This window comes from Ursus arctos, unplaced genomic scaffold (genome assembly GCF_023065955.2).
Source record: "Ursus arctos isolate Adak ecotype North America unplaced genomic scaffold, UrsArc2.0 scaffold_2, whole genome shotgun sequence".
Taxonomy (NCBI): domain Eukaryota; kingdom Metazoa; phylum Chordata; class Mammalia; order Carnivora; family Ursidae; genus Ursus; species Ursus arctos.
In genome coordinates, this window is record NW_026622874.1 from 30945724 (window position 1) to 30973109 (window position 27386).

The window sequence follows — 27386 nt, forward strand, 5'->3', positions numbered from 1 at the left end:
TTCCTGGAGGAGGGCAGTTCTGAGCAGCAGGCTGGCTATGGCTTGGCTAGAACAATAGGACAATAGCCTGCATGTGAGAGTCTGTGTTACACATTCTTCATTCGCAGGGAGCAGGACTTAGGAGCCCACATCTCCAGAGGTCTCAGTTTGACTGCTTGGACGTAGTGAAGCAGGGCCTGGATGTCCAACATCTGCTAGTAGAATAAAGACCAGTCAGCTGCCAAGCTTTCCCCAAGAAATTCAAACCCAGCCACACGGTTTGCTGGGTCAGGCAGCAGTGATTTCGCTGTCCGAGCATCCTAGAGGCCAGACACCTGTCGGGTCAGATGTCCCCCAAGAATAAGATGACCATATAACTTATCACCTAAATGGGGACACTTTGGAGGGGAATAGGAATGTTACCAATAATTATGCTGGGCCCACAGCCATAAACCAGGACATTTCACTAAAATCTTTAAGGGTCTAGGAATGTGTGCCGCTGAGGTTTTAAGAATGCAAAGCATTCGTTTCAAACATCCTCCTCAGTGCCTCAGTTGTACTCCAAGATTTTTAGAGAAATATGGTTATCATGCTAAATAAAACATGCATATTTGTAGCACGTGTGTACTTAGGAATTGTATGTATGTACGTGTAGACATACAGGTCTCTGTCTGTCTACATAGCTAAGTAGAGAAATAGACACATATAATATAGAAGTCTTGTGAATTTTCAAAAGTTATTTAAATTAAAATGAGAGACCTCGAAAACCTTAATTCTTACAGCAAACCTCTTGGGACTATGTCCCCAGCATCCCTAGGGAGGCTGTCATAGATAGATGTTATTTCTGATTGCCCAAATCTTTTACACACCCTCGCGCTATTTTGATAGTTCTTCAGGGTCCACGTGCCACCTTCCCGTGGAAAAGTAAGACAAAATGAAGCCACCCGGCAGACGCACTCTGGGCTCAGAACAGAATTCCCTGGGGATGGGGACATGGTCGGGGTCACCCTCTGCTGGCCCCGGATCACCGCAGGCACAATGACAGGCAGCAGCTCCCCAGGCAGCCAGATCTGCAGTGTGGCTCTGGGAGCTGTCGTAGGAACTCCACCTGGAGTCTCATTTTTCAGTCCTTCCAATATCCTTAATAAGTCTCTTTATGCTTAAACCAGACAGAGATGTTTCCAGCTTTTTTGTTGTGTTTCGTTTTATAAAGAAAGACTCTGATCAGTTCGGATGATTCAGGAGCCAAAGTTTGAGGAGTTTTTCTTTACACACCGTGTAAGGGATGGGGCTCATTCCAGGGGAAACTTAGCCCCAGGGGGTGAAAGGAGACTATCAAACAATGAGACTATCAAACATCTCAGTCGGCCAGTGCCCAGCCCCTCTTTCACCCTGGGTCTCCATCCACTTGCTTCCCTCTGCCCTCCCCCTTCTTCCCTGCCCCCCATCTCTGGAGCTCTGTCCCATTTCCTGTCCACAGATCCTCACACTGTGCCTCAGAAGTAGGGAGTGAGGGAACATGTCTCTCTATCCTTCAGGAGAGTAAAGTGAAGTCCAGAGAGGGCAGAGTCTTGGCCATGGTCGTGTAGCTGGCTAAAGGTAGATCTGGGATCACACTTTTGCTCTTAGCCTTCATCTCTGTATTCAGGAGCCCAGTGCTTCCTGAGCCAGGGATGCCTGGAGTCATGAGCCCCCCAGGCATCTGCATTAGCTCAGTGCACCCTGAAAAGAGCGGTGTGACTCAGGCCTGGGGCAGAGCAATCTTGGATAAGTCACTGACCCTCTTTGGGCTTCAGTGTCCTGACCCCTTAAATGAAGGACTTGGAACAGCTTGCTAATTCTTCACCTTTTGGATGTCATAGATTCCGTTAAAAATCTGATCCTCCTGGGGCGCCTGGGTGGCTCAGTCGATTAAGCTTCTGCCTTCGGCTAAGGTCATGGTCCAGGGTCCTGAGATCGAGCCCCACATCGAGCCCCGCATTGGGCCCCTGCTCAGCCGGGAGTCTGCTTCTCCCTCTCTCTCTGCTGAGCTCTCTCTTTGTCAAATAAATAAATAAAGCCTTAAAAAAAAAAATCTGATCCTCTTGCTCCTGTCCTTCCCCTAAACCCCTCGAAAATGCACACAAGATATTTTCTGTAAAATTTCGAGGAGATTGTGCCCTCTGGCATAAGACCTGTCTGGGCAACCATATAGGATTGTTAAGAGAATCAGACCAAAATTGAGCTAAAAGGGTTTTATAAGCTACAAAGTATTTTGTAATTTTGAGAGAGATCAATTAGCCAACCGGCTTTTCCCCTTTCCTAAGCTCTGGGGGGATGGTGGTGACATGAAGCCAGAGTTCCCAGATCCTGTCATGAGAAGTCACCCCCACCAGGGTCCTCTTAGCAACAGGTGGCCCTCTCCACTCATGGGGCCTCACTGAGGCTGCACTGCTCCACAGTTCAGGGCCCCGAACTTCACTTCCCTCCACGCTTTCTGTTCCTTGCAGCCGACCCCCTCCACACAACACACGGATGGTGGCATCTCTCAGACCCTGTCCCTCTGAGGACAATCACGTAGTCATTCATCTGCTTCCCCCCTCCAAGATGGCACAGAGCAGTCAGGGAGTGTGGACGGACTTGGCAAGCATGGTGCCATCTGTCCAGCCTTGTGGTCCTCTCCATCACTCCTATTTCTCAGACCTCATATCTAAAGTGGGGGCTCAGAACATACGAACCCAGGACTCATTTCTCCTTGGGATACTCTCAGATGGGAGGAATGTAGAGACAGGCACGTGCAGCCTGATTAGAGGGTAGAGCACGTGTGCGTGCGCACACGCGCGTACACACACACACACACACGCACACGCAGCTGAGGGGGGCCGCGTCTGTCACAGGCCTGACCTGGCCTGCGTGGCACCAAGGCGCTACATCAAAGGAGAGGAGTGGTGGAGTCGGCGGTTACCCTGGCATGTGGCTCACCTTCCTGCCAGTATTTTCCCTGACAAGACTTTACTTGCCACCCACATCCTCCCTCTCTGGTGGCAGAGAGGATTAACGAGCGCTCTGCTCTTAACAAAGGCCCTTGCCACCCTGGGAATGCTGCTGTCAGCCCCCTCTCACCACCTGCCCACCCAGTCCTGGTTCTACTCACTCTGGGATGGCCCCACATATCCCCTCCCAGGCAGCGGGGATGATGCAAGGAGGGAATGGACCAGAGCCAGGGCGCCCCTGGATACTGACCCTTCAGTGTCTGGAAGTTTTCTCTGGACAATCACTGGAATTAGCAGCAGTGTCCAATGCCCTTCTCTGGTCCCATGGTCTTGAACTAGGGGGTTGGGCCTGAGGGTTCCTGAGAAGCACGATCATGGTGCCCAGGCAGCAGGGAGGTGAAGGGATGTTGTTGTGAGTCAGGGGAGCTGCTTGTCTCCCTGTACAAGGGATCAAGGGGATCCCAAACTAGACCCACAGCCAGGCCTTTGCCTGGGCCAAAGGCCCAGAACTAGGTTGTCCAATATGGTAGCCAGTAGACTCATGTGACTATTGAGCACTTGAAACATGTCTTGTCCTAAGTGATATCTGTTGTAAGTGCAAAATACACACCAGATTTCAGACTTAATACCAAACAAAAAAGAATATAAAATATATTGTTCATAATTCTAATATTGGTTATATGTTAAAATGATAATCTTTTAACATATTGGGGTAATAAATAATAAATTATATTATTAAAATAAATGTCGCCCACTTCTTTGAATGTATATTTTCTTAAGATTTTATTTATTCATTTGAGAGGGGGGGGGTTGGAGAGGGGAGAAGCAGACTCCCCTGCTAAGCAGGGAGCCCGACACGGGGTGATCCCAGGACTCCAGGATCACTACCTGAGTCGAAGGCAGACACTTAAGTGACTAAGCCACCCAGGTGCCCCTGAATTCACATTTTTAATGTGGCTACTAGAAAATTTAAAATCACATATGTGTTCACGATATATTCGTACTAAACAGTGCAGGTCCTGCAAAAGCAAAGCAAAGGGCCCACCCAGAGCAGGACCAGGAAGGGAGACCCACCTCACAATACTCACCATGAGCTTTAGCTGGGATCGGGAGCTTCTGAAGAGCTCGTCTGAGAACGAGCCATAACTGGACCCAGAAACCAGAACCCCTGATGCCCATTCCAATGCTCGAACCCCTCCAGACAAGCCTCACTCATTCCCTCGCCCTCGGAGCTGGGCTGTTGAACAAGTGGCTTGTGGCAGAGGGGGAGAGGGCAGCCCCAGGACTCTGGGACCTCCATCTAGTGGACCTTCCCTACTGGACCCACTGAGGTTTCAGAGACTGGGATGGTGGTGGTGGTGGTGGGAGTGGTGGTGGTACCTGTTTCTTCCTGCCAGGAGGCTTGTCACAGCCTCCGAGCTCAGGAAAGCAAGATACCCCTGCCATCGCAGGTCATGCTCTATTATTTATTGACCCCAAGGAGGGCTGCCCACGCCGCCTTCCAGCTGGTTAATTGGATTTCATGACAACTTTTTTAAAGGAAATTTTCTGAGGAGCAGTGTTGTGTCCTGCCCCAGGGGTCCTGGGAGCTTCCCTCCATCTCCTCGAAAACACAGCTACTGCTGTCTGCCGTGGAGCTTTCATCATGCATGTCAGGGTAGTCCCAGCCCCACCGGACGCTGTGGTGGGGCTAACGATCCGCTGATGCTCACAGATGAGAAATAAGCCCCTTGCTCCGCCGAGATGAAGGAAAGCCACCCTGTATCTGACACGCGGGGGGCTGCTGGTCAATTTGCGTGCCGTTTCTGCTTCGATTACAGCCCCTGGTAGGTGCAAGCGTGCTGCTTCTCAGAATCAGAACGTCGGAGGTTTGCATTTCCTTCTGGTGAGGAGACTAATACACATAAGGCCCGTGATGATAGTTATTATCAAGGCAGAAGCCCCTACTTAAACAATTACTTTGAGACTAGGCAGCGACACGCTAGTATGTCATGGATCTGCTTGTTGTCCCTTCTTGGCGGTCAGTTCTGCCAGGGGGAAGGCCTCATCCCGCGGACCCTCAGGGGTGGACAGCAGGAGACTCCCCTGCCAATTCACAGCCATTCACTGTCCCACGGCTGGAGCAACAGATAAGGAGAGACATAAACCCCGCTGTGGAAAATCTCTATGTTCCCCAGCCTGTGCTTTCAAGGACAGGCGAGAATCCTCTGTGTTACGGTGGGATTTACTGGAGAGCTCTTCTAAACTGTTCCATTTCTGCCAGAAGGAGTTCATGTATTGGGAGGGTCACTGAGGATGGCGGCTGACAAGCGTAAAGCCAGGAGACAGGAGCTGAGCTCAGTGTCTTTGTTGTGCTGAGTTCCAACGTAAGTACGTGCCCACAAACCACTGTCCCGTGAACAGCTGAGAAGAGTCCTGTCCTAGCACTTCCAAGGGACCCCGCAGAGAAGGAGTGCAGGACAGGCACTCAGACCTGTAGTCACTGAGGCTGGCAACAGAGCCGGGAACAGGGAACAGGGAAGCCCTCTGACTGTGGAGTCTCTCTTTTTCATGGACCTGCTCCCTGAATGGGGCCCACATCAACAAGGACGGTGATCACAGAGCTACCGGGATTATATGCCTATATTGTGTAACGTGACTTCCACCCACCGACTAGTTACACATCCCAATAACCCAGTGGGGTAGCTGTTATCATTGGCCTCACTCTACTCATGAGGAAACCAGAGCTTAGGGAAGCCATTCGCTAAACATAAGACATTTATAGAAAGTATGTGCCCATAAACCATTGTCCTGTGGTCACAAATTGATGTGAAGCCAGGCCTGTAACTAAGGTCTCTGATTCCAAAATCCATGGTTAATTCCTACTTCTAATGCCTTTCTAAAAACAAAACAAACCCCCCAAATCTAAGATTCTCATTGCAAACTCATTACGGAGCGGGGGGAATCTTATATCTTATACCTCATGGAACAGCCTGTAATAGCCCAGGAAGGCGTCACACAGAAAGTGGACCTTGAATTGGCCTTGAGGGGGAGTTACTCTTCATGGGACAGGGAGAGGTCATCTCAGGCTAAGGGAAAAACAGGGGTGAGGGCTGGGAGGTGGGAAGGAGCAGGTCATCAGGAGAGGACATCGGGGAACCAACGAGGCTGGAGCAGAAGGTGGGGTTGGGCAAAGTTTGGAGTGTATTAAAAGTCAGGCCTGAAAAGTTAATAATACCTGTTAGGCTGGTGACTTAGGACAATCAGACACAGAATGGATGGGAGGGAAGGAGTGAGGTCTAGGATAGGTCAGCTGTGATGGTACTACATTTTCAAGTTAGAGATAACCAGAGGGAGGGGAGTAACCAGCTGGGGGAGCAGAGGGGAGAGAAGTTCTGGTGATCCGAGATTTCAAGGATGGGAACAGAGGGTGGCTCCCTGTGGCTGCCCCCCCAGAACGCAAGAGCAGCGCACCCACCGGGCACTCCTGCCCCGCAGGCCTGGCTTGGGGATAGGCTTTCCCTTCCCAGCTCCTCCCTGCCCCCTCTGCAGAAAGCCTGAGACATTCCTCATTTCTCCAGCTTCTTGTTTCTCTAATTTTATGATTGTATGAAAATAAGGTTCCCAAATTGCCTTTAATTAGCTTTAATAAGACAGCCTTTTTGCTAATTAAAACGATTATTAAGAAACCATTTATTGAGAATGAACACAGTTGTTAGAACCTGGGAGAATTCTGAACTCTTAATAATAATAACAGCAGCCATCGCCAGCCCTGCGGGCCACCAGTTCACCTGCCCCACTCCTGAATTCAAATGGGGTGGCACTCTGGCTGGGGGCCCACGTTTCAGCCCTTTCCCTCTCCAGGTGCCTCCAGGACCCAATGCCGCCTGCATTGCTAGGACTGCTCATGTCCCCAACACTGGGGTTCTCACTGCCGAATATGGGCCGGGAAAATAATCACAGGGGTTTGCCAGTCAGAGAGCCCGGTGTCGACGGAACAAAGCTGGGCAGGCAGTCAGAGGCCTGTGAAACCTCAAGAGTCACTTCATCTCCCTGGGCCTCGGCCTCCCAGACTGTGAGAAGGGTGGGTGGTGGGCCCGGGTGGCCTCAGAGGTCCCCACCCCTCTTGGAGCGTGGTGGTGCGAAGTCACTTGACGGAGCCTGCACTCTTGGCAACGCACAGCTCTGGGTAACGCGGGAGCGTGGGACTGGCAGAGCCACGCAGCTCAGTGCAGTTCTCCTCTCCTCCCTCTCCGGGAGGGCTGTGCAGGCAGCCGAGGCAAGGGACTCCTGTCGCGAAACGCATGAGGAGCCTCGGAGACAACGCGGCTCCCGCAAGGAAGAAGCGGGGCGCGGGGTAACGAGGCGAGACCCAGGCGCTGAGGCTCGAGGCGTGTAGGTGTAGCTCCCCAGTCCCCCATCTCCGGGTCCCTGGGTCCCCGGCTGAGGCCCTCTCCCCGGCCCCTCCCCACCCTGCCCCCGGCTGCACAGCTGCCGACAGCTCCTGGGTGACGGCGAACGCCTTGCGCTGTCATCTTTTCCTGTAGAGAGCCTGGGAGCCAGAGTCTGGAGGGGGCTGCACCGCGACCGAAGGCAATACGCGGGACGGGGGAGGGGAGGGGGGGCAACTCGGATCGAAGGTGGTGGGGAAATCCGGGCCGGAGGAGAGGCCTCGGGCATTTTCCGGGGACGTCGTCTGGGCTGTGTCTGCCTTCTCCGGCCGTGGGTCCATCTGTGCTCTGAGCCCCTCTCCCCTTCCCCACTGTCCTCCCAGGGTCCTTCTAGGGACCTGGTCGGCAGCGTATTAAACATATTTTTAAATATGACAGTGGAAAGAACGTGGGCCCACAGCTCTGGGCTCCAGCTGGGTCCGCTGCGTTGCCGACCTTTTGTGACTCTTTACTGAGCTTTAGTTTCGTCCCACGGAGCGACTGTTCAGGATTGTAATGCAACAAGGGCGGTGAGGTGGCCCAGTCGGAAACTTGGGACAGAAGCGCTAGGGTCGGAGGGCCGTGCACTCACCAGAGAAGGCGAGGGAGAAGCTTCAGGGCCCTAACCCAAGGCTCGGCCAGTCCCTCCCTGCACCCGGGGCTCTCGTGCCCCCAGGTCAGCGCCCGAAGGCGCAACGGAGACCTCAGCGGGGGCCAATTACCCGCGAGTCTCCGGGGTGGGGCCGGGGCCTGGGTGCTGCGTCAAAGCTCCCCAGGGGTTCCTCGGTGCAGCTAGAGTTGAGAACCAGTTCCGCTGAAGGAATAAACAAAGAGGCCTTGGTGGGGAGGGAGAGGAGGGAGCAGGTGGGTCCCCTCCCGTCTGCAGGTGGCCCCTTCGCACAACACTCACATGCCCGCGAACACAGCCACATGCACGCCCAGGCACACACGCACGCTCACTCAGAGGGGCCCACGCTCACACACACACACATACACACACACACACACACACACACCCCATTCACGCCGTCAAGGCCACTCACACCCACACCGCCTGTCTTCCCCGGGCGAGCCTCGCGTCCGGGACGCCGGCAGACCCCCCGCTGGCGTGGACACCCGCGGTGGGGCCCGGCCCTGGCGCTCCGAGGGTCTCCGGCCCGCCGGCCCCGGGCGCTCCGCTGCCGGTGACAGCGCGGCTCCTCCGAGCCCCGGGCGCTCCGCAGAGCCCCCGCCGGGCCGCGCCGCGCTCGCTCCGGCTCTTTGTTATGCTAATTCCCCTTCCCAGCTGGTGCCAGCTGCCTGCACAATGAGCGCCGGGAGCCCTCGCCAGCCCTCGCCAGCCATGGAGTGGGGGCGGGGTGGGGGTGGGGGCTCCGCGCCCTGCACCCGGGATCCTGGCCTGGCCCAGCCTGGCGAGGGAGTGAGCTGCCCAATAATCATCCTTCCCCGCGTCCTCCCCTCCCCCACGCTTGTAGGGCCGCGCCCCTCGGGGCCTGTAGGGCATCCACTGATTCATTCCAGTCGCCCCGGCTGCCCGCCCTCCAGGTGCCAGGGCTTGATGAAAAGTAAAAGGCTCCTCCGCGGCTCGAGAGCAGTGCGGATGAAAGAGAAGCAGCCGCCTCCCAGACCACACAGCTAATCCTCCCATAAACCTCGAGCAAATAAGGGGAGAGGAAGAACAGGCCGGCTACAGATGTGGAGTGCAGCCTCCGGGGATCCCCAAATTAAAACTCGTGCAGGGGAAGCACTTGGACCACCACCAAATGACACTAATTGGGTTATGGGACCATAATCTTGGCTCGTATGAAAAAAACCAACAACAGTTATAGTCACAGCTGCAAGGACTGTCTTCATAAAAAGAAGGGGGAAAGTCCGCTATTTTATTACTCATAAACATGAGAGAGAAGAGGGTTCGCGGATCTCCTGCCTGCGTAGGGCAGGCAGGCTGGTTGCTCGAAGGAGAGGATAACTTTGTGCCAGGAGGAGCAGCGCTGTGGCTGGCTGGCTCGGAATGTGTGGAGCTAATGGGCTAATGTGGGGGGGGGGGCGCACTGGGGAGGGAGGGGGAGGAGGCTGTACTGAGACACCGCGGGGGAGTATGGCCTATCTGGAGGAATGTATTTCAGACAATAGGTTAGCAGCCATATGCAGAAAATCATTCTGGACAGGAAAACTAAGAGATGTATTCTTTTAAGGAACGTCCAGAAGCAGTTTCTTGGTTTCACTGGGGGCAGGGGGAAGTGGAGGTGATGGGGAGGCATTATAGGGAAGGAAATGATGGGGTGATGTGTGTAGAAAATGCAGGTGGAAATCTTCAGAAAGATCCGTTGGTTGTTAGAATCACAAATATTAGGGCCAGGAGAGACCAATCTTAGATGTTCTCTGAGTCCAGCCTCATCGTTTGACAGATGGGATATTAAGACCCAGAGATGTTAAGGGGTTTGTCATGGTTAGACAGCTAGTGGGTGGTAGGAATGGGCAAGAACCTGTCTCCTAACTCCTACTCTAGTGCTCGCAACATTAACTCGGTAATAATTTTGTTGTTAAGAAAGCAGTCATTTGATCAGAAATCAATACAATAGACTGCAGGGAAATAAAAAGTTAGAACATTTTAGAATGATTGAGTTATTATAAACCTTTTTTGATCTGTAATGAGAAGAGTTGGAAATCAATCAATTCTTACAGATTCCATCCCAGCGTTCTTCCTAGCATGTGTCTATTTATTCATCCATTACAATACCCAGAAGGACTGATGGCCCCAGGATTTCTTTATGGGTCGTTCCCATGCAGGGACCAACACTGTTTCCAGAGCAGAGAGATGCCCCCACCCCCCTCCCTCACTGCCCCTCTACACTAAGTCATCTTGGCTAAAACCAGCTGGGTTAAGGCTGGACTGGTTGAAAATTCAAATCAATCATCCTTACTGGTTGGGTTTTTACCCCCAGGAAAATAAAATATCTACTCTAGCTGCTGGGTGTCCAGACACAGAGAGGACAAGGATTGGGAGATGGCCCGCCGAGATCTCCCCGGGCAGACTGAGGTGTCCTGGCTTCCCAGTGCCTCTCTCAGCTGAAATAGCAACTACTGGTGCCACTCGTGAGATCCTAGAGCCTGCTGGGGTAGGAGGAGAACCTGTTGCAGAGAAGTCTTGGAAGGGTCATGGTACAACACTGCATTTTCTTTCATTATATTTAGGTGCCTGTTTCTCATTCTTCAACCATATGGTTCAGTTTGGTTCTCATTTCAGACCTACCAGTCAGCAAGCGTCACTACAAGTGTTCCTCACCCTATGGAAAAATACAAGCTCTTGAAAAGTTAAGAGGGATGGAAATGTCATTTGTTAAAGGGAATCCTATTTGGAAGCCATCCGTTGGGCTCTGAGTTTAAAGGCAACATAGAAAAGGATGACATCTTGAAGTAGGAATAAACACTCCCTAGCTGATCAGCTTTTTATTTTTTTTAAAGATTTTATTTATTGATCTGACAGAGAGTGATCACAAGTAGGCAGAGGCAGAGGCAGAGGGAGAGACAGAGGGAGAAACAGGCTCCCCACTGAGCAGAGAGCTCGCTCGATGCAGGGCTGGATCCCAGGACCCTGAGATCATGACCTGAGCCAAAGGCAGATGCCTGACTGACTGAGCCACCCAGGGGCCCCAGCTAATCTGCTTTTTAAATTGAGATCTAATAGGTGAAAACTGTGTCTTAGTTATTTTATGGTAGGCCATGTCCTCCAAGTTACGATTATCCAAAAGAAAATAATTCTTTGGTCTCCATTACCAGATATAGGAACACTAGAAATAATTTTGGGTCTAAATTATCCATATTTTAAATGCTGTATTTTTTTTCGGAGTAAAAACTAAATCTAAGAGAATAATACCATAATTGAATAAGCTTGAACTTTGACAAAACCTAGGGATGAGTCAGAGGTTAATGGTTTTCCACCTTTTCATTTATAAGGGATACCTCTTATTCCCTTCAGATAGTCAGTGCTCTGAGAGATCCTATCTATGAAACCAATTGTATTTATTAAGGATAATGCCTTCATTTCCCAAAGTTTCTTCTTGATTTGTGCTGTGTTAACCCAGAGCTGGTTCAATTCCAAGCAGCAGTAAAGAAATCCGCCATGGGTTAGCCTATGCAACTGCTTTCAGGAAATTTTATGATTTCCAGTAAACCTTTCGATATGTTAAAAATATCTCAAGAACACCAGTGACTCTTTTCATAGCTGTCTGAGGGTCCTAGGTCTGCAGGCTTGACATCATCTCCGTATTTGTTTCAAGCTTGGTCTACAGAACCGAAAAGGCTGAACGCTTTTTACAAAAAGGAGAATCTGTCCTCAAGGTCCCGCCTTCAGGGTGTCCGGGACATTAGCGGAGATGTCACGCGTTGGGAATTTACTGCATTCCCATCACATGCATCCAGGCAGGGGCCAGGCACTCCCTGATATTAAAGTCTTTAATCCTGGCAAACTTGCCAAGTGTGTACATTATGTCACCCCATTTTACAGACAAGGAAATCAAGGCACCAAGAAGCCAAGGGGCTGCGGGGCCAAGGTCAAGACTGCACAGCTACAGTGGCAGAGCTGGGATTTGCATCTAGGCAGTGATTCCAAACCCCACTCTTAACCCTCTGCTATATTCCAGTCTCCCAAGGAAACCCACAACCGCTGTGCCATGGAACTGAACAGGAGAGAGGTACCTTGGGCTAATAACTAAACCCAGTCACAAAGATCGTTTCGTGGATTAATTGAAAATCACAACATCTAAGGGCTTGGAAAATATTGTGAAACCCTCCCAGCTCCCAGAAAGAACAGACAAGCCCTTTCTCTCTTCTTGCAAAAACATAAAGGAAATCCTTTAGTCCCTGAAATGGTTTTCCTGTCTTCCTAAAGAAGTTGACCAGAAAAAAATAAATAAATAAATAAAAGGAAGGTCTTTCCCTTTTCGTCTTTAGACTTTTCCTTAAAGAAAGTGAGTTCACTCTGCAATGCATGCGGGGCACTATCTCAGACTTCTTGCACTCTATTCCGTCAGAAAGCTACTCCCAACCTTTTGCTGAAATCCCGTGCCTGATAGCCTGTCATTCTCCCTCTCTTCCCTGTCATGCACACAGGTGTTTTGTGAGTTTTGGGGAAGCTATAGATGCCTGAGTGCTGGGCCAGTGCACTAAGAAAGCTCTGCTTCTTGATTGCCAGGATACAGAGTTAAGTCACATCTGATTGTAGCTCGTTGCACTGGCCTCAGAAAACATCTACAGTAGGAGTCCTCAGGCTGGTATCAGCGGGGGCAAGGAATATCACATGCCTGATGCTTGGACCCACACGCTGCCATGGAATGACCCGGATGAGGGCAATGCCTGTTGAACCCAAGCCAGTCAGGGCAGCACAGGGCCTTCAGGGCAGATCGGGTCTCTCCCAAATTTCTCTATTTGTCCATTGTCTTGGGATCTTGGCAGGAAGCAGGATCACAACTTACGTCCCTGCAAGTTTTCAATGTGTGTTCTATCCCCCAAAACATGGCATTTTATAAGATTTTATAATTTTAAGTCAAGGGAACGGTTATAAAAATGGGGTTGAGAAAAACGTGGTACTTTTATGAGCAATGACTAATTCATCTCCATACGTTCTATCAGTTTCACTGCGGTCAAAAGCAGGTGTTTCCAGGCTATGAATAAGTAGTTTGCATTTTCAAAATTAACAAACTGGACCAACACCATAGACAGCCCACCAGAGAATTGTTTACCAAAGAAGATGAAGCTCTTAGCAATGGTTTGCAAACACCACCAGACGAGCTTGTGCAAATGCCCTTCGTGTAGTCATGGTTCTTCAGCCTGTCACAGATTCTGAAGGGAAACGCAGAAACAGGAAATTACAGACTATTTTAAACAGCATGTTTTATTAAACTCACTTGCTGGTGCACTTTATGGCAGGATGCGAGATTCAAGTGTTCATAACTTACATCTTTTCAAGTGCTTTTCCTAAGTGCATTCTCCCAGTTGAAATCTGGCATGTACACAGGGCTGGAAACAATCTCTAAAGGAGTAACTGTGTCACCCTTGGTCATGTAGCTCTCCCATCCGATGGAGCGGTGTTAGCCATGTGCGGATAATCGACCTGGCTTACACGCTGTAACAGCAGGGAAGCAATGGAGGCCTTGAGGAGTAACTTAAAAGATGTTAAACCACAATCAAAAACACAGCGATCTTAAAATGAATTACTAGAAACCGTACATTGTGTCTCATCACAGAAATACTGATGCCATTCCTCTCTTCACGGACAGTTCTGCACCTCGTTTAAGCCACCATTGTTCAGGGCCTGCTGCATCCTCATTTTTGAAACAGCCTAGCAAAATTGGCAGGGAGAACCTTAACTACGAATGAAATGGCTTCAAGTTTAAGGGGCTGTCATAAAAATGGATTTGAACAACTAATTATTTTCAAAAACGTGTTCTGCTCACAACTTGTTTGAGGAATATAAAAGCCTAGCAGCGCGGCATGGGAATCCTTATATCCTTGTCTGATATTTATTGTGAAGTTGACATATCTTAACGCCCATGTCTGCTACAAGTTGTTCTCAGCTCTTCTCTAGACACACGGAGAGGAAGTCATTAAGTGGAGCTGTAGTACAAGTTCATGATTGGAGGGGTGGGCCGCCCTGCTTAATGGAGTTAACTATGATCTCTGAAAATAAAGCTTCATTCACTTGCTTCTGCCCTTATTAAACCAAATGTTCTGAATCTCTTTTGTCTTAAAAGATCGTACCAAAGATGCTTTACCCTAATTAGTGACTGGCCGTCAGGTAGTCACTTCCATCAGTTTTGAGTTTTTCTACCTTCCTCCCAAGTCCTGGCCACTGTAATCCTGTCCTTGGGACCCCTTCAAGGTGAAGGACAGAATAACAGGGTTTTAAGAGTTGGAAGCGTAGGACGATGATATCTGTGCTCTTTTAAAGTGCCTCTGCCAGACAATCTTCTACCATCACACTTTTAGAGAGGAAGGACCAGAGGCGAAGGTTAATGATTTGGTTAACGAGGTGCACCTAGATGCCTCAGGGAGTAGCAATTAAAGACATTCTTGGGGGAGCTGGGCCATTTTCTTAAGTGAAGATTTCCCCTCATTTAACTTTTAAAGTCTGGAATCTGCCCTATCAGGTTCTCCTTAAAGCAAAGCACAGCAGTGAGAAAAGGCGGTCTTAGGTGGGTAGACAGAGTGTGGGGTGAAGAGTGTCTCAGCTTTACCAGTCTCTGAGACAGCACTATAGAACCCAGTTAATAAATTATTATCTGTGCCTTGGCCACCTGGAAAAATCGAACTGAGTATCTTTTTTGTTGGTTATGTTTTTTAAATGTTTATTTATTATATGTTACTGACCATACAGTACATCATTAGTTATTAATGTAGTGTTCCATGATTCATTGTTTGTGTATAGAAAACAATGGTGATACAGGCGCATAAGAGGCCCTAAATGCTCTCATACCAACAAAAGGAACATTCTTATTTGGATGGGTGTTTAGGGGGTTTTTCAGGGGAATGGGGACAAGGCATGTCTTTTGGTATGCTAGAAATGTCTTAGAGACAAAAACTCGATGACTAAAAATTACAGATTTTAATGCTGCTGAATTCAAAGGCCCCTAACCGTCTAGCAGAGCAGCTCAGCAGGTTCTGCTGAGCAGATGCCTGAGCCCGCAGCTCAGGTGAGTGCCGTGGAAAATCACCAGCTCTGTCCTTTTACAGCTTTGGCCATCAGAAGGAACATCATCTGATAATGCTGGGGGCTTCTAAAAAGCAAAAGGATGTCATCTCTTTCATATTTAAATCTCTAGGATGTATTACATTCATAATAAGAATGTTACCTTTGACAATTAAGCACCCAACTAGCTTTCTCCCTTGACCAAATAAAATATTAGCCTCTAAGAATAACCTTCATACAGAGTTGTATGGAATACCACCAGCAATAATCTATAGCTGTTTGACCATTGATGTACGTGTCATCGTTTTGACAATTTGACATTTCATAAAGCAATCAGCCAAGATTCATTCAGTATCTATGTTATACTTTTTTTTTTTTTTGGTCAGAAACTTTGTAAAAATGAAAAATCTTTAGATCCTTTAGGATAAAAGCTTCTTGATAACCAACCACATCATTTATGAACATTGGCTTCTTAATCCACAGAAACCTAAGACCACTCCAAAACACCTGTCAGGTTGACCTCTTAAAGTAGTCTCTCATTTTGAGAACGCCCGTGTGGCCACTGCCCCCTAGACATTTTGAGTTTTTTAAAGGAGAAAGAGCAAAGGAAAAGAGAAACATTGCCGACGATCATTCAAATAAGAAAATCTTTGTGAATTTTGATCATTTTAATAAATATATATCAAGAAAACCTCACTTTATTACAACACGTTCATATACAAGCATCTACCATCTAAGTTTTCAACATCAAATGTTTATCAAATATTGAAAATAAAGGACAAAACATTACTAGACTATTTAGCCATAACACAAGAACATGTTTAAAAATTGGTCCTTGTGGACATTGTCCAAATGACGACCCTACTCATACACTGTATGAATGAGACCTATATTTAATATTAACAGCAATAATAAAAAAGCTTTATCTTGGAGAAACTGGGAGGACTTACTTCTTTCCTCCGTTTGGCATTTGGTTCCTGTGAAGTATTGTTTAAGGAGGCCCAAGTCAATTAGCAACCTTGGAAATTGGAATACAGTTTAGCAGGAGTTGGCTGGAGTAGGAGGACGGACGGTCAGAGGGGCACTCTGAACACTCTTGCAAATGTACAAATTAAAGAAATCATTGAGAACACTGTTGACCAAATACATAGTAACTATTGCCAACTGAGTCCCATTTCTCCAAAATAACTTTCCAAAAACTAAAGTCTTTACATTCTTTAAGATAAAACCTTATTGATCACCACATCATTTATTAACATTGTGCTTCTTAATCAACAGCAAAAGTCATATATAAAAAACCACATGCTTTTATAATCTAAACGAGTGAAATGATGCAAAACAGATTAAAGTATAATGCATGCCACTGGTTCATGAACTTCATCGGACAAGAAAACAAAACAAAACAACCCAAAACCCCAAAACCCCCAACCCCAGCAACAGACCCGTTGCCATAGAAAAGCTCAAGCAGCTTAGTGCTGGTTTCTAACAGCTCTATTGTTTCCCCCATCCCTTTCTAAAAATGCCAAATCCAAAAGCAATTGGGCATCAAAAACAAAGGAAGAGTAGAGATGTTGAATCAAAAGTTGAACACAATAGTTTCGAAGTGAACGGTTTCCAAACAATATTGATCCACCCTGTGTATTTTTTTTTCCTGTTTGTTAAATCCCTGCTGTAACTCTGATTTATCCTTAATTTTCACATTGGCAAAAATTAAGATAAAGTAAGGCACCAAAAATCGCCCTGTATAACACCTCTCTAACTGCCTCATCACGCATCACAGGCAAGCCAGGAACTCGCAGGGATTACCCTTCTACACATATTGTTGATTGCCGCACCTAGACAGGTGTTTCATTATGTTACATCCTATTTTCATCTGTCATGCAAGACTGTTCAAGACAAGTCCTTAACGGCACGGTGAAGCCACTTCATCTAGCTCCCTGTCTTCAGTCTTTTATTCAGAAAAAAATACGGTATCAAAGAGAAGAAGCAGACATCCTTTGTTGGTTATGTTGCTTTGCTCACCAACTACCTACCTAATTAATTGGCACACATGTTGCCGTTTCTTGGCTAGTGACAGGCTCCCTGGGGGTCATGGAAAGATCACAAGGGCACCTTGTCCCCCAGTCTGATCTACTGACCTTTTCTGTGAGAAAACGAAGGTATACTTTTAAGCATTAAGTCGACTGTTCTCTTGGTAACCTCACCACATTTGTAAGTAGCTCGCTGATGCCTACTATACATCTGTTGTATGCAGTCTGCTCTCCAGGCATTAAAACGACACGGCGTGTTCATGGCATAATTTTATCAGTTGTACAAAACTATAAAATCCATTCAAAATAAAATTTATGAGAGCTAATTGATCATGCTGGGCATGCTTCCGGAGTTCGGTGAAAAGATGGCTCATAGTTTATTCCCTTTGCCACAGCACGGCTTGTTACTTGGTGAAGGCTCCTTTTTCCTTAAGGACTTTTTCCAAGACTCACTCACATTGCTTTTGTCATTATATCCAGTCTCAAAATAATCATAAAATTGGCCTTTGCACTCAAAAGCAAGGTCGTTTCCCACAGGTTCATGGCTTAGGGGGCCACCATCCCTATCGGTGTCATTATTTGCCTTCTCATCACTGAATGTGGCCTTTTCCTCAACACCTAGTGACCTGACATCAGTGACAAAGATTTCATTGGCGGGTACCTGGCCATCACTCTTGTAAACAGGTGCGCTGCCTACATCGAAATCCACCTGGTGGGAACAACTCGGTAAAGGCAGAGGGGGGGAGGAAGAGGAAGATGAGGAGGAAGAGGGGGCAGTGGTGGAGGCACTTCCGACACTAGCATGGACAGAAAGGGGTAGGTTTAGGTAGTGACCACCACATTCTTGGTAAAAGCAGCAAGCATGGAACTTCTCACACTCCTCTTTGGCCATCCGCGGTCGTTTTCGGTAAGGGCAGTCTTGAGCCATAAACCACTCTTGGGTAGAGGTGCCATTGAACGAGCAGGCAGGAAAGCACCAGTTATTCTGCATGATAATTTCGCCATGGATCCGTTTCATCAAGTTGTTTATAAGGACAGATCTCCGGAGGTACACTTCAGGATCATCGATAAACTTGAGCTTTTCTAATGACATATACAGGATATGGGCTCGTTCCTCAAAAATCGAGATGGTCTAAAAATGAAAAAAGGAAGAGAAAACTTAGAGGATATGGGCTATGTAAACATGCCATCACAGTATATTTCTTCCTGGGCAGTTGCTGGATCTGGGAATGCTGGGGTCCTGTTTCTCCCAGGTTCATTTAGGGATGCTGTCCCTAGTGCTGCTAATGACCCGCCCTTCCCGCCTCGACAGCGCGGGATTGGGTCCCAGGGCAGACCACAGCAGGGACAGGTCAGGTCGTCTGAGCTTCTGTGGCCCAGTGAGGGAGATGCCAAAACACACAACACTCATCTGCTCTGCTAGAATTCAGGGGAGCAGTTTCTCCGGAGGGCAGAGAGGTAGTAACGAGGCGCACAAGGAGGGGTTCTCAGTTGCTGGTTATGTTGTTTCTTGATCTGGATGCTAGTTACAGGGATATGTTCACTCTGTGAAACCCATCAAGCAGTACTCTTAGAACACTTGAAGTTTTACGTGTGTGTATACTAACCCATGTGCGCGCACACGCATACTCATGTATTATATGTCCGTTAAGTGTCTTTGGAAGGATGTCAAAATGCAGGTCATAGGAAGTCTACTTCAAACCCTGGCCAGGAGCATGAGAGCTGCGTTCAGTACTGTCCCTCTGGCTTTCACACTTGTAATTATCCTTACTTGATTGAGGGACAACAATAATTGAGGCCCTGAAAGTCTCTGTCGGTGGAAGGGGCAAAGCAGTCTTCCTTCTGGGGCCAGGCAGGAGGAGAGATACAGGGAGGAAATGAGAAGACTCACTTCTGAGCAGTGTGATACTATCACTGGGGTGATGACTGGTACAAATCCAGCAGCCACTCGGAAACGGCTACAACCATAACACAGAAATGAAAGAGGAAATAAACTGATTATGTCTGGGCAACCAGCTCTTCCAGGTCATTAAAAAAAAAAAAAAAAAAAAAAAGTCACCTGGTAGCATGACCTGAGGAACTGTGAACAAATCCAGCCCAGGCTAACCAAAGGCAGGAACTATACATTCAGAGAAAAGCCCAGCACCTGTCAATGCATGTCGACATCTTTATGAGCAAGGTCAAGGTAACAGCTGAAGGACAGGCTTGTGGGGTGGCAAGGAGAGGGGGTAAGAGGAGACACAGACGAAGATGAATTGAAACATTAAAAACCCTCTCTGCATCTCAGACAACTATGGTCTGGGTTACACCCTCCTTGATTAAATCTGTAGATAGTTTTTAAAGGAAGAGAAACATAAGGAAAAAGAACTGGTATTTGAAAAGCTTAGGTGGCCAGTTTCATACTTCTAGGCACTTCCTGGATCCCATTATTTTCTTCTTAACCATGCAGAAGAGTTAGCTGTGGTCTTTTCTAGGGAATGAATTACATATTTTAACAAACTACACCTATGTGATGAGTGTACGATGAAGTGCGTGTTTCTACTTGCATCCACACATTCAAGGGATAGTGAGTCTACCTCTAAGGGGTCAAAAGAGGCCCTAGGGAACAGCTCCCAGGCGGGCACACACAGAAGGGGCTTTGGCCTTGAGACCTAGAGAGTGGAGAGGGGGGAGATGTCAGGAAAGAACAGTGCATTTCGGTACACAGGTGAAAACATGGGACTGCTCATAACCACTGACACGACTTGACAACAATCAAGTCATTTGTAAAAAAGATGTTCCTTGGATTATATAATTTTGTTATTTCTGGGTAGAGGAGCTCCTGCTGGCTCTTTTTTCGACTACTTGTGAAAATAACAGAGGACCCAAAAAAGTGACAACGATTAATATGGTTCTGCTGAGAAGTGGCTCATTTCCATTGCTTGGGTGGAACAATTTAATTTCTGGAAATGGATCAAGCAACTAAGTATCTTAAACTCTTAATAAAAATAATGACTATTAAAAAAACATACTTTATGGCTACAGCTGCTGAGTGGTGGGTGAAAATCCTCTTCTTCCACATACTTCCTCTTAAAGTATGTGATCTTGGATGTTGTTATAGGATTTGAAATTCCCCTGTAATGTGATCCTGTGGTAATAAATCAGATATGACAAATGACATGCGGTTTGCCAAAGGTTCTCCAAACAAAATACTTTCCTTTAATTTCCTTATAGAAGATAACTTGGCTACATATCTGTCTGTACATGGGATGATTAAAAATAAACATTTGTCTTAATATTTGCTATCATACAGAATTCTGTGACCCAGGCTAGGCCAGGATTTCTAGGTAGTCATAAAGGAAAATGACCTATGTCAGCATTTACGAAATACTCCGAATCTTAATTCTATGCACAAACAGCAAAATTCAGAAAGGGGAGGATAGTATCGATTCAAATTGTTTAATTAAGTCCACTGCTCAAATGTATACATCTTTAACTGTAAGAACTAATAACCAAATGACTTTAAAATGTTATCGGCTGTGGGTAAGAAAGCAAATGACTCTCTGCACATTAGAGTTAGAATAGTCCTCTTTTCAAAATATGAAATTAAAAAATTTAACTTAAAATTAAAATTTGAGTCCTTCTGTACTCTTTCAAAAATGTAACGTGTCAACCATGGGTTAAAGTAGGGTCTAATTTTGAAAGAACAGAGCTTTTAATCCCAAATGAACTTCAAGGAGTACACAGTTTACATTGTAGGGGGTTTTTTTCTTTAAAGTAGTATTACACAAAAAATCCAAGGAACTTACCTTAGGATAGAAGAATAAAGAATCAGGAAGAACATACTTCTGTATTTAAAAAATTTTCCCTCTGAATACGAAAGCCAATTGTGTGCTTAATGAAAAGAGGAGACACACAGCTTCTGGCCCAAAGTGCAGAGTCCTTTATGTCTCAGGGGATAAAGATTTCATTGTCAAGCTCACCAGGGGTCGTGTAGCTCTGAGAGAACCATGCAGTTCCACAGGGTGAAAAACCAAAACCCAAACTCAGGGTTTCAAAAATCAAGTTTGGTTCTTTTAAAAATATAGGTGGCATGACTTACACATGAAGCAGCAGAAGTGTAGACTCGTCTGAATGCAATTTAAGTTATCACCTCTGACCCTCTCCCTGGAGCCCTGGACTCACTTATGAGAGGTGAACAGACAGCCTGGGAAGTCCCTGGAACAGGAGCTCTCTCAGCTCAGAAGGGTGCCCCAGACACTAGTCTGGCTGCAGAGCTGCAGAGGGCAGTGGGGGGCGGGGGAAGGTCAAGGGCAGTACCTGCCAGTGGGGGACCGGCTCCCCGGTCTCCCTGCAGAGGAGCCTGTGCTGGCCCAGGGGGGCTCGGGCCTCCGTAGCTGTCAGCCTCCCATAGTGTCTGGTACCCAGCAATTTCAGCAGCTCCTTCCGAGACAATGGGCTCGCAGAATCTATTCATGGACAGAACCAGAGTCATCTCTGACAGCCTCAGATCTAAAAAAAAAAAAAAAGAAAGAAAGAAAGAAAGAAAAAAAGAAGGAAAACAGCCCTAATCAAGAGTAAGCCAGGGGATGGCCTTGGCATTTTCATTCCTTTGCTTTGGGAAACTTACTTCTCGGTCCTCCCCTTCACCCTGAAACATTTTATTATTTTTTCAAAGAAAACCTCAGCAAACTCTCTCGCTGCTATTAGCTCAGCCTCTGTGTTCAGCAATCTGCATTTCATGGGCGGTTCTTTAAAATCCCATTTCTTATTGTTCTCAGATTCCCCTCAGCCCTCTTTGAGACAGCTGCTTTGCCTCCTAGACACATTTTCCCCCTGACCTTCCCGCAGAAAATGTACCGCTAAGAGGCATGTCCAAAACCCTTGCGCTTCCTTTCTATTAATAAGGCAAAATCAATTTTCTAGTCAATCCCCCCCAGAGTCTCCTTTGATGCAATCCGCTAATCAATCAAACGGAAAGGGTGGGGAGGCCGAAATCTCCACCCTAATCCCTACTTCGGCTCGGCTCGGTGGACTTGGGGCTGTGCGGCTGCCCCCTCCTTCTCTCCTTTCCGCAGGGCCAGTTTCTCTACAACATTCTGGGGCTCCCTCCACTTTCTTCTCCCAAAACGAAGCAGACAGAGACACACTTGGTAGTTGTTTCCACCAGCCCTGATCGGCCTGAACTGGATCTGCCTCCAGTCAAAACACTGTAAGATGAAGACAGAAAATTGGCTCCAGTTTCAAGCCGGGAGTCGCAGCCCCACAGGAGCCAAGCACAACATCCACGGAGCAGGCAGAATATTAAACAGGAGCCAGGGCTTGAGGGCCAGAGGCAGCCGACAACTCTTTCCTCGGCAAGGCCCAGGCACAAGGCAGGAACTTTCCAAGAGGCACCACAGTGCGGCCCTCCTCTCCAGTTCACGCCCCTGCCTGGGGCCTGCGGGGAGACTGGGAGCCTCTGCTCCCTGATGCCCGTGCGGCTCCTGCATGACTTAGGTGGTGTGGGCCATTTCCACCGGGGTGCGGGGTCTTCACCTGGTCCCAGCTAAGGTTCAAGGCAGGGTCAAGGGTGAGTTCAAGGGGGAGGCGAGTTTGATTCTCCGTCAAAAAGACCAACGGGCCAGAGATCAGTGGTGACAGCAGAGAAGCCTCTGCACCTTATTAACCGCTGGTTCCTTTTACAAGACCTGAACCTCCACTATCCCACTTCGCCATTTAAAGAACTGTCGCAAAGAGCGATGTCAGGCCTGCTTTCTGAAGATTGATTGTCTTTCAAATATATGCTAAGGGTCTAGTGCATGCTTTCTTCTTCAAATTACGCAGCTCCTAACGTTTTTGGGAAAGGGTGAATCCACTGCTGTCCAGCGAGAGATTATGATTACCTATGTGTTCTAACAAGGGTCCACTTCCAGGTACAAGGAGGAAAACCACCAGGGGAAGGGGAAATGGCTTCACTGAAGTGACAAGATTCTAACGGCTAACAGAGCAGCTCTTGGCAGCAATGACTCCATCCTTTACCCAGGCTTCTCTTTGAGATCCTAATTTCCGTCCCAACCTCACCGAAGGATGAACAGGGGAAATGTCCGTGTCAGTGGCTGGCATGAGGACCCAGCTGATTTGGGCTGCTAACCCACCTATCCCTTTCTCTTTTAAAATGCCCCCCAAAGAGGCAGCAGCCAGGGACTCACTGCAAGTAAAACCTTATTACAAAAAAAAAAGAAGAAAAAAGAGAGAGAGAGGTTCGATTATTTTCTAAGAGGAAATGGTGGGACATGCCATTTATTTTGCTCTTGAGTCATCAAAAAATTTACACTACATTGATTTGATAAACTAAGCTATTCTGTCTATCACCCCTCAAACTCGGCATCCAAACAAGGTATCAAACCTCATGATAATTTATTCCCTGGGAGACTCTCATAAATGGTCTAATTTCTTAACCTATTATAAAAGACAGTTTTATCAGTAAGTGCTATTGCCAGGAGCTCATGAATTACAGCTTTTTGTCAGTAGCCCTCTCTCACTGACTGCAACAGTATTTTCCAGCTTGAAATTCACACTCACTTTTGTGCTGGATTCTGGGAATAGGACCCAAGCTTTTTGTCTATGTTGAACTTTTATGACATAAAACCAGAGGAGGTTGACAAATCCACGCCCCTTAAGAAAGTGAAGCATTTGTAGGCCCCCTAGAAGCCATTACCTTTGTTTAATAGGACATTATATGGGCCCTGTGCTATTTTATGTTCCTAAGAGTTTGTTTCCATTTTAATGACTTATCATTGTAGCTTTTTTGGTTGTTAAGGATTTCAGGGTTTCTATTTGTTAGTATTGATTCCAGCATATGAAATCCTATCAGGATGCATCTGAACTTGAAACACAGCATAGTCCTTTTACCTTGGCTCTTTCTTTCCATTACGATATCTGATTTCTCTTAAGTTTTTCTTTCTTGAACTGGAAACTTTTACACACAAACTCCTAAGCCAGAGAAGCTCAGTGCCACAAACGATATTTCTAAGTCTCAACAAAACAGGAATGACTCCGGATTATTTGGGAGTGGGGAGGAGATTTTGCAGTTGAGCCTTTCTTTCTAGTCTATTGAGAAATTATGCCGGGATGTTAATAAATTAAGAAGGCAAGTGCCACATTCGTGAAGCCCTGGGAGTGTGTGGTGCTATGCACCACTGTTTCACATGACTCTTCATGTGTATTATATGTGCAGATCCAAACCGTTATTATTCTCTGTATGATGAAATTTACATTGTAATTCTGCTACCGAGTGCAGAAGTTTCAATCCACGTGCTGCTAATATTAGATATAACCCCAAAGATGTACATTTATGGTAAAATTTGTTTTTTTTTAACATCAGAAGTGAGTAGAGTCAAAAGAAGGCTGTTCAAGTGTGTTTGGTCTATACATGGGTTTAAAACAAAAAAATAACCTCCCATGCCCAGGCTCCAGCATATCTGCTCTGAAACCCACTGGAAGTAGTGCAATGACACCTCAAGCATTCCCAGAAGGCTGAGGGCTAAATGTCATGATTTTCCAGCAAATGTTCATCGTAAAGTTACCAGGCGTTGCTATACAATTTGGTTTTTCCAGATGAGTTAGGCTTGTTCTTTCCTGAGAGCCATTCTAATGCTAATAGGAATGGCTGGCACACAGAACAGGCTAGCTAGGTTTAGTGGCACCTTGAATCTAACAGGGGCTCCTGGTCATTCTTTGCCCACCCCTCCCCCCATCTCTCACTGGAAATTAGAGAACACTAAGAGCATTATAGCCGTTAGAGATCTGATTCCCACACTGAAACGCAGAGCCGTAAAGGGCTGATATTTCCAATGCACCTTTGGTGCTGCCAGTCTTCAGTGTGCTGCCCAGGTGCAATCAAGCCCCTGACCTCGACGCTGTGCTTAACAAGATGCCAACAGCTCGTCCAGCTGCTGGTGGTGGTGATGGAAGGGGCTGAATGGGTGGAAGAAAATCCTTCAACCCGTCTAAATAGACAGATGTCGCTTTTCTGCCAGTCCCTGCAGTACACCTGTCTGCCCCAGGAAGTGCGTTTCTCAGCTGTAGCTTCGAGAGGCCAGGAGCTTTAGGTCAGGTCCTGGGGCTAGGAACGCGGGTGCTGGGCCTGAAGGAGAAGATGGGGTGTACGGGTGTCCGAGCCCTGGCGCCAGGTCTCCCCATCCCAGGCCCAAGACTGGGGTGGTGAGGTTTGGAGAACCGAATCCCTGCAGGCACCGCGTCCGGGCTCCCGCACAGACACACCCCCAGGGGTCGGTGCCGCCGCCCCTGGGCCCCTTCCCGGGTAGCGAGCGGAGCCCTGCCGGCCGCCGGCCGAAGGAGAAAGTAAACACCACCCCAAGTGTCTGGGAACAAAGGCAAGTTGTCTTTCCACGGTGCCGGAGCCGTGCGCCTCTCCTGAAGAATAAGAGCTATTATTACTCTTTCTTTCTTTTCTTCTTCTTCTTTTTTTTTTTTTTAAACAAGTTTCCTTCTAAGGGAAATAAACACCAAAGGTAGGATTCCAAGGAAATGACTCACGGCGGCTGGCAGGGCTCTGGCGAGGCTGGCCCGGGCCCCGCGCTCCAGCCCGCAGCAGATGCCTGCCCGGCCCTCCCTCCCTCGCCGGCCCAGCCCACTCGGAGCCCGCGGCTGCGGGAGCGTCCTGCGCGGCCGTGGGACCCGGGCGCCGGGGGACAGCGCCCGCACCACCCGCGGGCGGCTGCCCTGTCCGCGCCACCCTGGGCCCGGGGGCAGCCTCTCCCCCCCCCCCCCCCCCGCCTCCGTGGCCCCAGCCGGGCACTCAGGAAAGTTGCTAGGGCCCAGGAGGCGGGAGGGGAGGAAGGGAGGAGAGAGGCGGAGGCGTGGACCAGGCGGGCAGCAGCCGAGCCCGCCGGGGAGGTGAGCTGAGGACAGAGCAGCCGCCGCCGCCCGCAGCGCGGCTCGGCTGCCGGGGAGGAGAGTGCGGGGGCGGAGGTGGCGGAGGACAGAAGGTGTCAGCTCCTGCAGCTATTCCTTTTTTCTCGCAGACGCGCTCTCCTGACATCCACAATCCCTCCCTCTCCACCTGCCCAGCGCCGCGGCGACCTGACCCCGGGGCATCCCTCCTACTGACCCCCCGTTCCCTAGGGGAAGGAAGGGAGCAGCAGCCGAGGACCCTGGGGGCTCACCGGGACTGCCATCCCCACCCGCCCCCGGATTCGGCTCAGTGCGCGCAGGCGGCAGCGGTTCCCGCCCCGGTAAAGGCCCCGCGGCGCACGCCAGCCCCGGGAAAAGCCCGCGCCGCCGCTCCGCCCCGGCGGTGTCCTGGTCCTCGCGCCGCCCAGGTCCCGCTCCGGCCGGCGCGCGTCCACTCGGCAGCCCCGGCGCAGCCCCAGCGCGAGGAAGGCGCGCGGGAGGCCGCGGGGGTGCCAGTGGACGCGCGCAAACGCCCGCGGGGACCGGCCCTCGCCCTCCGCCCGCCCTGGCCTCGCCGCCCGCGCCCGGCCCGGCTCTTACCGCGGGGTCAGCCGGGAGGCGGCGGCCGGAGCGCTCGCGCGGCCGCTGGTCCGCTCTGGGCTCGGCGCCAGCCCGGCCGCCGGTGCACAGTCGCGCGGGGCCCGGCCCGGCCCGGCGGCCCGGTCGGCGGTGGACGCTGGTGCGCGGCGGGCGAGGGTCCCGGCTGGTCCCGCCGCCGCGACTCGGGCGCCGCGCCGCCGTCGCTGCAGACGGTTATGGTAATGAGCGGCTCTGTCTAGCGAGGAGCGTGTGAAACCCGTCAATCCTGTTTGCCATTTCCCCGTGGATTTCCGAGGAGAGGTTCTGCAGGATGCCCCCAGGGTGAGAGAGGGAACATGACAAGCGCGCCCGCTCTCCCGCCCTCCCTCTGCTCCCGCCGCCGCCGCCGCTCCTCAGGCAGCACACGGGGCGCCTTCCCCTCACCCCCACCCCAGCCCGCCCCCTGCCTCCTTCCCTCCTTCCCGCCCTCCCTCCTCCCTCTCCTCCCCTCTCTCCCCTCCCCTCCCCTCCCGGTGCCCGGGGACACGCGGGCCCAGCTCCAGCCCGCAGCCCAGACCCCACGCGCTCCCCGGCTCCCGCCCTAGCCCTGGGGGCTCGCTCCAGCCGGATAACGTATTCACTCTGCAACCTTCTGAGATGTCTTCTCTCTCTCTCTTTTTTTTTATTTGGTTTAGTTCTGTTGTTGTTGTTGTGTGTGCGTGTGATTAAAAAAAAAAAAATCTGTGCCTTTCCCACCCTTTGCAAAAGACTTTCTTCTCCTTTGCCACAGCAAACGGAGATGAGAAACAGATGTCTTTGCAGGACCAAGCAGTTATTCTCCCCTCGCCGCCCG

The 27386-nt window shown here is 49.1% G+C and overlaps 1 protein-coding gene across 1 annotated transcript; it reads right to left on the bottom strand.

The window, feature by feature from the left end:
• Window positions 1-15696: 15696 nt before the first annotated feature.
• On the bottom strand, window positions 15697-26673 carry SERTAD4 (SERTA domain containing 4). Its single transcript, XM_026509082.4, has 4 exons — window positions 26555-26673; window positions 21377-21568; window positions 20089-20204; window positions 15697-18209 (listed from the first exon to the last, which is right to left on the bottom strand). Exons 2-4 carry the CDS (start codon window positions 21549-21551, stop codon window positions 17448-17450), a joined length of 1053 nt encoding a protein of 350 aa, XP_026364867.2. The 5' UTR covers window positions 21552-21568; window positions 26555-26673; the 3' UTR covers window positions 15697-17447.
• Window positions 26674-27386: the final 713 nt, after the last annotated feature.

What these genes read in the sequence shown, in the direction of transcription:
- SERTAD4 (XM_026509082.4), bottom strand. Translation starts at nt 21,551, where the DNA reads ATGACTCTGGTTCTGTCCATGAATAGATTCTGCGAGCCCATTGTCTCG. An exon ending in AGCCGGTCCCCCACTGGCAG is followed by an intron (nt 20,205 to 21,376) that starts GTACTGCCCTTG and finishes TTATTACCACAG; the next exon opens with GATCACATTACAGGGGAATT. An exon ending in TCAGCAGCTGTAGCCATAAA is followed by an intron (nt 18,210 to 20,088) that starts GTATGTTTTTTT and finishes TTTCATTTTTAG; the next exon opens with ACCATCTCGATTTTTGAGGA.